The sequence below is a fragment of the Bactrocera latifrons genome, unplaced genomic scaffold (genome assembly GCF_001853355.1).
Source record: "Bactrocera latifrons isolate USDA-ARS-PBARC rearing strain unplaced genomic scaffold, ASM185335v1 scaffold_96, whole genome shotgun sequence".
Lineage (NCBI taxonomy): Eukaryota > Metazoa > Arthropoda > Insecta > Diptera > Tephritidae > Bactrocera > Bactrocera latifrons.
In genome coordinates, this window is record NW_017537667.1 from 655079 (window position 1) to 666020 (window position 10942).

Below are 10942 nucleotides of genomic sequence, written 5' to 3' on the forward strand. Positions count from 1 at the left end.
CCCATATTTTTGCAGTTATTATCAAATCACCAAGGAAGTTAACAAGCTCTTGAAAAAATAGAAATCGTTCAATTACGATAACAACCGAACTTCACCTTCATCACTTGTATTATTTTTAAATTTGTTCCTAAAAATATGATAATGAAACACTGTATACGGTTATGTATATACAAAAATATAAGCATATGAGAGCATACCTCTTACTGCTGGAGTGTCACCACAGCGCGCCTTATCAGCAACACCTATTGGACACTATCATCAATGGTGCGTTACCTTGATATCTTCAACCATTATGACAACTAGTGTTATTAATAAAGATATCTATTACCCGCACATTATCATTATTGTATTTTGTATGGAAATCTGATTTAGCACAATTTATTAGTTCTCGACGACTCGTTGTGTGCAGTTCGGTAATTTCGTTTTTTGGGCATTCGGCGCGACACTTCGCCGAAAGTAATAGAAAGTGATCAACAAGCGATCTGCAGAGTGATTCAACTCTTGATGCATGAGTTCAAGCAAAAATGTATAAACAGATAAATATCAACTCTTGAGTGTGTTTAAATGATTTTCAGAAGAAATTGAATTTATAAATAACAAAAAAAAAAAAAAATTGTATTTTAGCAAAAGTTTTGATTAAACTAAGAAGTGATTTCATAATTCGCAAAATGGAAACAGTAAGCACAAAAGCGCTCAGCAATAAATCATCCTTTTCCATCGCGAATATATTAGAGAGTAAAACGCTGCCTGCGCCACACACACCGCCCGCCGCGCACCATAACGCGCATAACAGCGAACACATGCCGACGGTTGCGAATATGATCAGTGCAACATCCTCATCGATAAAGAACACCACCACTAACAGCCTCGTTCATACACTGCAGTCGCGTATCGGTGAGCCGATTCCGCCAACAAGCGCCAATCCCATGGCAACAACAACAGGTTATTCGACGCTACCGCCGGATGCACAATCCGCTTTCAAGAATCTACTACTCAAGAGTGATCATGTCGCTGACGGCACACCATTGTTGCCATCGTCGGGCGCTTTGCGCTTTGAACCCGTCTACGATCATGCTTCGCTGATCTATCAACAAATGCTGAACATGCAAAAAAACTCGGCTTTATTTATGCCGCACTTTCAAGCGGCGGCAGTGGCGGCTGCGGTAACACCGTCGGGTTATTGCGATCAATACAATCCCTTTTTGGAATGCGAAGGTGAGTGATAACCGAAAATTGCTGCTGTTAACTGTAGCAAAATAAACTCAAAACAATATGCATTTTATAATAAAACCGAAGCTCCTTGGCTATAAAAAAATTGTAGAAATAGTTTTAAGAGTACATTCTTAGAAAATATATAGGCCAAGTCCAGATGCGTCGGTCAATCATATTTCTCAATTTTATTCTATACGACTGTATAATAAATTCGCTCCAGTAAAGCACATACCAATTCTGACAAGTAGGTTTGCACTCGGAAAATACTTATATGCTTGAAAATGCGGTCAGAAAATAGAATAGAAAGGTGGTTGGAGTATTTTATTTGAAATTATGAACTTCTTCTCGGTATAATGGTGGCATATTTCTGCGTTTCAATTATGCCCAGCTCCCAAATTTCTTACAGAAATAATATGATATTGAAATTTTTTTGTAATTGACTTATAAAAGATAGTTTTCAGTGTGATATAGTTTCTTATAACAATAAAATATAAAATTTTGTACCAAATTTCTCAAAACTGCAACACACAAAGGCTTGAAAGTTCGCTCAACTTAAAGCAACTCAAAAGCAAGCAGTTTCATGAAAAACTTCATATTACTCATAATTCTAAAATACTGAAGAGCATTCTGTACTTAAATACTTTACCTGAAATTATCCTTTGAAGGACCATCAGGAATTCAAATTGAACGGGGCAGTGCAACTTATCTATAACCAAATACCCGGAAATTGTAAATAAAACGCAAAATAGTTAATTATTCATTAATATCTATTTTGCCGCCTTCAAAGTAATCCCCACCAGATGTTATACACTTATGCCAACGTTTTTTCCAGTCCGCAAAACACTTTTCATAAGCACTTTTTGGGATGACCTTCAGCTTCTTCAGAGAATTATCTCTACGATCGACTGTAAACAAATTCCACGGAGCAGCAATTTCCGTTTAGAGAATAAGAATAAATCACTCGGATCCAATCTGATTTATCATTGCGTAAAATCCATGCATTGTTCGTCCACAATTCCGGCCGTTTTCGACAGATGTTCTCATGCAAACCCCTCAATACGGTCAAATAGAACTCTCCATAGACCGCCTGTACTTCTGGAATAAATTCATGATGCACCAAACCACGAATATCGAAAAAAATGCAATGAGAATCACCTTTATTTTTGCGCGGCTTTGGCGTGGTTTTAGTTTCAACTCTTTGTACCAATCGTACTCTTGTGTTTTTGATAAAACTGAATCCCCATAAGCCTTTTTCAACATTGACAACTATTCTGCACACGAAATTTCATGAGAAATACAAAATTTTAAAGAAATTCTTTGCTCGATATTTTTATTAATTGTAAAAATCGCAACACACTACTCAAGTGTATCGTAAACTAACTGGTTGACAGATCGCGCAAATTCAGATAGACTGCTTAGGGCACTATGAATCTATTTTCATTCTCCAATGAAGTCGACTAATCGAATACCAGTGAAATTCTTTAGCCATTATGTATCTATACAAAACTTTCCTCATACTGCTACCCTTGAAACATCATTTGTCTAGCATTAATTCTAATATTTCACTTCCTCAGCCAGCACATTAAGTATTTTAAGCAAATATTCAGTATCAATAATGCGATCAATAACAATAGCTTATAACATTTTTTAATTATATGATATAAGGTGGTCTTTGGTAGATGGTAGCAGCAAAGAGATATGCAACTGAAAATGTACTTTTAATTCAATTCGAACAAAATAAGAAATAAGTAAAAATAATAACTTCAGCAGCACCTTCACATTTGCATTTTTTATAGAAAAAATGTCTTTATCTTGATTTTTTTAGTGAGTTTGTATCACAGCCATATGCTGAACAACAAATTCGTAGATTATACCGTTGTCTTGGAAAACAATTCAATCCAAATTTCGTGAACATATCTCGGCAATTTAGAAAGTTTGCCGTACGAGGACTTGATTTTTATTAATCCATTTGTAAGGCAGCTACATATATGCTATAGTGGTCCGATATCAGTCCGCCAAATGAGCAGCTTCTTGAAGAGAAAAAGATAAAATTAAAAAGCAATTACCAAAAACTGATGTACTAATTCGCGAATATACAAACGGATGCACGGACATACGGATATGACTAATTTTACTAAATGACGCTGAGCCATTCCCTTCTCGATTTTACAAACTTCGTTACAAACTTAGCCATTTTCGTGATATAATAATTAGGGTTTTTAGTTTTTTATAGTAAGAAAAATATTGTCTTGAGAATTTAATTTTTAAAATAATTTTTGAACATTTGTTTTTATTTTTTGATTTTATTATTTAAGGAAAAAAGAAATACATATAATTTTATATTAAAAAAATTTATGGAATTTTATACATTGTGCCTAATTTTAATAACAAATACATATCACATTTTAGCACATAAAATATTTTTTTTTAATATATATTATACATGCAATCTATTTGAAGATAATCAGGAAATTTTAAAAATATAACCAATTTAACAAAAAATTCTTATTTCTATTTTCAAAAATATTTGCCAAAAACGCCAAATTTTCACCTTTAAAAATATTTCCATTTAACTTGTGGCAGACTTGTGTAGACATGATATCAGCTAAAAATAATACCAAACTTCCGAAGGAACGTTTTATTGCAGGTTATAAATTTTATTGCTAATAGCTTGAAATATAACAAATTACTGAACGATATTGTATAATAATACGCTTATCAGTCAAATCGAAACTTAAAAAAACTTTAATAACAAAACTGAAATTAAACAAAACAACAAAAAAGGCAACAGCGACAGCGACTAGGTAATTGTTTATGTGAAAGCCAAATTAAAAAGATCACAATTTAAAATGTACAGATATAAGATTATATATGTATATGCCTGTACAAACATATATAGATATACATAAATGCCTAATTGTATGTGCTGCTATTACTTATTAAACGATGTTTTGTTCGAGTGCACAGATAAGTGGCGGAAAAAAATAAGCGTTTTCTTTTAGCAGCGCATGTGAGATATCGCGGAGGCAAGCGGGGAACATACTCCAGTTATACAATATTAATATATATTTGCGTTTTTGATTTGTCGAAAGATACTCTGTCAGCAATAAAGAAAATTTGAACATATTAACAACAAAATGTTTCTTTTGTGAGTGTGGGTGCGCTTGTCCATGCGCCGCTTATCGGCTATTGCTAGCCCGTTGATGGACAGCACCTTATTAATCGTCATTAATAGCGCTTTTTATTTAAGGGGTCAGTAGGGTAATCTGCCCTGTTTTTTTTAACATTTTTTTTCAAAGAAATTTTTATTCTACAATAAAACTTTTTTCACATATCATGAGGTATATAGTGGAGTGTATAAACATTTTTTTTTTTGGAATTTTTTGATGACATCTGCCGGAGAAATGGCTGGGTTGCGTTATTTCTTTGGGGGACACAATTTCTCATGTTTGGATCATCTGAGACACAAAAGCCCAATTAATTCTTAAAAAGTACGTGAATGGTTATGGTCCCTACTAGAATCATTTTTTTTTTTTAATTTTTCCCAATGTTTTTTTTACATAAATTTTGCCATAATATTGCCAATAAATTATAAAAAATGTTTTTGTAAACATTAAAGAAAAAATTAAGCAAATCGGTTGAGTAGTTCGACCGGAATCATATCCGCCAGTTTAAAAAAGTGCGTGTTTGAGAAAATCGCGTTTAAAGTTTGAGGTGTGCACTCCCAGCACTCCGAACATCGAGCGGTATTATTTTTTTGGTCCTTTTTCGTAAGCTTCTAATAGTAAAGTGGGTTCTACATCAATTCTAAGGGTATAAAGGAGCACAAAATGCAAAAAAATAAAAAATAAAAAAAGATTACCCTACTGACCCTTAAGAAATAAATCAGTCATTTCTTAGAACTTATTTTACTTTCAACTTTCGTGATAATTTCTCTTCGTGAGTGCAAAGATGATGTTTCAAGTATTTGTACCACAATTTTACTCTGTGCAGCTTATATTCAGTTTCTTCACGAAGTTTGTAAGACTTAGAATTAGAATCATTGTAGACCCTATAAAATATATAATATATATAAATGATAGCTGATCACTGATGACTTGATTTATCCGTATATGTCTGTCTCTTAGTTAAGATACTCTTTCCTTTGCTTTCTCGTCTCTTCCTCACTAAGAAGTTGGCCATTTCTTGGAACCTCACAGGATTTAGCTGCTGTATAAACTGGCAATCGAAAGCAAGTTCTTGTATGGAAAACTTTTGTATTTGACGAGATATTTTCAAGAAATTTGGCAAATCGCACCACTAAAGCATATAGCTGCTGTAGAAGCAGGCCGATATAAATATAAGAAACGCAACAGTGAAAGGTATCCTATTTTTTTATGAAATTTTAGCAACATGATACATGATAAAGCAATAACTGATGTACCCACCACGACTGTCGGTCCTTGGGTGGGGAATCACAGAAATGATGGGTGCGATCACATTCAAACACATGTGTATACATATTATTCCATAAATATTTAACTTCTTCGCTGCATTACATAAGTATTACCCCTTAAATTCTACCACTTCAAAAGTGTTTAATCAAAGTTTGTTTTATTTAACTGGGCCGAGTTTTCTCAATAAAGCTGTGTTTGTTTTCTTTTCTTCTTTCAATGTTTTACCCCCATTTAAAATTTTGAATCAATAAAATTTTTGAAGACGTAATATTTATAGCCATATGGTATTTATTAGAAGTCTCAAATATATAAACATATTTTACAAGGCCTTAATTAAAATTTAATTTAAAAAATAATTTATTTTAGTTAAGGCTGATTAAATATTTTTTTACCATCATTGAATTTCTTTGAAATATTTATGTTATTTATATTTTTTCGGTGTATGTTTATATATCTACATATGTTGATGGCAACCATTCTACATAAAATGTACTACATCTTACGGTTTTCAAATGAACACTACTTATGATATATATATGTATGTATATATACAACAAATTATATAACTTAAGGGGTTATATATAGTTAGAAAGGCGAAAAAAGTGAATTTTCCAGACTTTTTCATGAGAAAAATTTTAAATTTATTGATCCAAAAATTTGTACACATATTATATTTCTCAAAAACAAAATCGCTTTTTGACCAAAATTTCATCCCGAAGTTGTTTATAAAAAAATATTTGTCGGTGAGAACAAATTTTCTGTTAATTACTTAAAAATATATTTAAGAAGCTCGTGTTAAAATTTGAGAGTAATTGGCTTAGCCATTTTCGAGTTAATTTGGTCACCGACTTTGAAAACACCATTTTGAGAAAAACGCGTTTAAAGTTTGGAATGCACTTCCAAGAACTCTCAAACGCTTTTTCAAATTTGCTTCGATATAAAATTTTTATGTATATTTTTAAATATATGTATGCAAACTAAGAAAATAAGTTTAAAAAAATCCATCTTTTGAAAATTCTAACTGTATATAATCCCTTAAAAAAATTGAAATATCAATATTAAATATCGAGTTCGAGTATTTGATAATCATACCATCCCTAGCACCCCCTCCAATACAGTGTCTTAGATAAGAGTGCTGTTGTGGTTGCTGTTGTCGGCCCTTTTATGCGTCTTATGTGATTTGAGTGCCCCCCAAAAAGTGCAGTAATGCGCCATCGAATGTCATTTGGCGCCAACACTTGACTTGGACCAAGCAGATAAGCAAATGAACGTGCCAACAGACAAACAAACATGCGGACAGACAGACCAAAAGTAAATTAATAAATAACCCTTTGAAGTTATAAACAAATACACACAAACCTACATACATTCACACATAGGAATTTATACCAACAACACATGCATAGTATACATGCATATATAAATATGTGTATATCTTTAAAATGGATGATACCAATTGTAAAACAGTTGGCGCTTAACTGCAGCCGAATTTCGATGACATTGGAGCCGTTGCTGACAGCAGTGCAAACAAACAGTGCTCATTAATCAATTATAATCGATGTAAGTTGACAATGTCTGCGACTACCGTTGTAGGCAAAGAGTTTACGAATATGTGTAAGCGAATGTGCATAGCTATGCAATTAAAAGGCTACCAAATTGTATATTTTCAAATGAAGGGGTGTATGTTAGTGCAGTAAACTAAATTTTTATTTCTTGTAAATCAATGCAGTTGAGTAATTCATTACTATTCTCACTGTTCCATTTTCCATTGGATATGCCTTGGAGTCATTTATTTCTTATCTCAAAGGACTCCCATAGAATAAGACATTTAAAAATATACAATTATTGAGTTGTAATTTTCCTGTTATGGATCTTATTACATATGTTTGTATAATATAAACATAAGTTTTTACTTGTTTTGTAAGTTTATATTACTATACCCCATCTAGTTATGCTTCTGGGTGAGAAATGCGACCGACAAAGTAGGTCCTTGTGACATTTTCTACAGCGGCCAAATAAAGGAGTGCAAATTTGATGTGAGAGAAAGACTCAGTTGTCGAGTCCTGGCATTCTCTCCGACGATTGAGCGTTTAAACTCAATCCGCATCAGAGCAAAGTATATCAACGTAATACTAATTTGCGCTCACGCCCCGATGGAAAAGAAGCGCGATATGACCAAATATTCCTTTTATGAGCGACTGATGCGCGCTTATGGCAAGTACCACGCTTGTGCTTCGCGATTTTAATGCCATGATGGGCAAAAAAGGCATCTTTGGTACAAGAGTCGGAAAATTCAGCCTTAATGTCGAAAGCTCTCCAAATGGGTTGAGGCTGATCAACTTTGCAGATGCTTGGCTGTCTCTGGATCGAAAAGCTCGTAACAAGATCGATCGTGTTGTTATAGATGGACGACACACGTCTCCAGTGTCCTTGACATTTGTACGCTGCGAGGTTCTAACATCGAGTCGAACCCCTATGTTGTTGGAGCAAAGATGCGCACCCACCTTATAACAAAACACACCCATCAATAAACACCGGGAGGGTACGATATCGAGAAGAAAACTCTTGAAAGCTCTCTGAAAGCACTTAGCAGTAAATCGGTATAAGGGAACTGTGGAACGGCAATCGAAGCTCCTTACGTATAGTTGCAAGCGAAACCATAGGTTTTCGTAAAGGTCGAAAAACCAGCTGGTACGATGAGAACTGTTTTGCCGTAGTGGAGAAAAAGCAGACAACCTACATCGCAATGTTGCGGTCGACCATAACACGAGCGATAGATAACGGGAATAGGAAAGCGAAACGCATATGCAGACAAAAAAAGAGAGAAGCCGAAATGCATGAATGTTAAGAGTTTGAAAAGCTGCCCGGTGACTAACGGTAGGTTTCAAGACCTGAGTATACTCTTTTAGAACCCAAACCCCCTAGTGCTGATGTTCAGATCATACTGTAGTTATAGAGGGAACACTTCTATGCCTGCTGAACGGCACTGAAGTGTAACATCTGGAGATAGCAAACCCGATTCTCTAATCGTAACGATGGAAGGATGTTCAATTGCCCGAATATGATGAGGTTCGAATAGTACCTTCGATAGCAGGAAATGGAACTGACTCTATGCCGATATGTATGAACTTGGTATTAACGCAAAGCTAATACGGCTGTGTAAGCAGACGTTGGGCAACACTAAAAACTCCATCAGGATCGGGATAGGATGCTCCGTGCCGTTCGATACCAAAGCGAGTTTTCAGACAAGAGCATTCCCTATGGTGGGACTTCTTCAACGTATTGCTGGTCAGAATATTTGGAATGTAAAATTATTTTATTTTATTTTTTGTTCTACTGTAATCTAATTTAGTGTACAAAATTTCGCTTTACTGCAAATAACTTATACCTGAATTGTGACAGTTTAATATCTGCAATATAACAAATAAAACCAAACAATATAAAATTGTATACAAAAATTCCACTTAATGCGTCTAATATTCCAGTCCACATTTCCCTTTATCAATCATGTGCTTTCCATATTTTTTGGAAATACAGATAACGTTCAGTGGACAAATATTTTAAGAGCTTAGTTGGACATTTTGTTCTTACTGTCATATAAAAGCTGATGACTCTTCGAAATGGGCAATCACGCGCTAATGAGCTTTCAACCAATATTCATTGCATGTTTCATGTAATATAATATAATTAAATACAAAAAACTGACATTGAACGTTGAATTTGTTTAGTGCATCTTTTTCCTACACTTAGAGGAGGCTTTTAAACATTTGTATATACATTTATTATATAGTACATATAATTATCACAGTTCTCTATAACGTTTATTGATATTTGTTATCTATAATCTGTTGTTTGCGCCATTTATTGCGCGATACCGTTAAACCAAAAAACCAACTGTAAATGATAGCAATTATGGCAGTAATTGGCTTTTTATTGCTGTACTCACACATAATAATTTTTGTGCTTGTGCAATGGCGCTGACTGCGGGAGTCCAATACTAGAGCGAGCGAGAGAGAAAACAACAATGCTATGGCACGATAAGGGTGAATTAATATGAGGTTGCTTGTGTGTGCTTGCCATTGGTATTGCCTATACATTACGGTACTTCTCCCTCAAGCAGGTTTTTGTTGCTTTGCGTACAGAACAGTATTTACGGCCGTCGAGCACCAATCAAATGTTATTATGTAAAAAGGAAAAATGTCGAATGCAGGGTGATACGAAATAAATATTATTATTTCTCATTTATTGTCACATTTTATATTTGCTATACTCTATTTAGAAAATAAATAATTTTGTTAATTAGTTTCAGTTTATATTTATTTATGAATTGATAAAAAAAAATTCTCTCCAATATTTTTTTATAGGGTTCCCTGGCAATGCTGCCGCTGCTGCTCTCTACTGTAATGCTGCCTATCCGGGCTTTTATATGCCCAATTTTGGTGTTAAACGTAAGGGCGGGCAAATTCGGTTCACATCGCAACAAACGAAAAATCTTGAGAATCGCTTCGCCAGCTCAAAGTACCTGTCACCCGAAGAACGGCGGCACCTTGCGCTCCAACTCAAGCTCTCCGATCGCCAGGTGAAGACTTGGTTTCAAAATCGACGTGCCAAATGGCGTCGCTCCAATCAAACTAAACGAACATCACCCTCACACATTTTGAGTCAAGCGCTGGACAGTAGTAGTGGCAGGACTGTTGGTAACAGCAGCAGCTCGAGGAGTGCTATGCCGCATTCTAGTAGCACTGGCAGTGATTATGCTCAAATCGATAGCAGTCGTGATTTGCTTTCAGAGGAGGAAGACGATGATGATATCGATGAAGTTGAAGACAGCGATGAAGAAAAGGAAAAGATAAGGAGGAGTGAATAGCAATAAAATCCACCTTTGAGGTGGATAAATTAGGGGGATTGCGTTTAGTTTTTTATTTACAAATTTAAGTGTTATAAAGTTCTATATTTATTTTATGATTGAGGTAATGTAATTTAATTGATATAAATTATTTGTTTGATTTATAAAAAATGTGTGGTGAATAAAAAAATAAATAAATAAAGTTGTGTAAGAATATAATTTTGATTTTTTTATAATCACATGTTTATACTCACATTCTATGCAGTTATATTAAAGAAGCATGAAGCTACGCACAACCGAAAAAAGAGGTGTGCAAAATTTTACTTAAAACATTAGTGCTCGTTTTAAGAATATTGAGATTTCTAATAAACTAGCAAATACGACGATATTGACATAGTTCACTCCGTTGGAAGGACTTGCCTTCGCTTATAATATCCAATTGGCGCCA

At 34.4% G+C, this 10942-nt stretch overlaps 1 protein-coding gene across 1 annotated transcript; it reads left to right on the forward strand.

The window, feature by feature from the left end:
- The first annotated feature begins 425 nt into the window (after positions 1–425).
- Positions 426–10612, forward strand: LOC108977820 (hematopoietically-expressed homeobox protein Hhex). The gene is made up of 2 exons (XM_018947741.1): positions 426–1215; positions 10013–10612. Exons 1-2 carry the CDS (start codon positions 669–671, stop codon positions 10513–10515), a joined length of 1050 nt encoding a protein of 349 aa, XP_018803286.1. The 5' UTR covers positions 426–668; the 3' UTR covers positions 10516–10612.
- Positions 10613–10942: the final 330 nt, after the last annotated feature.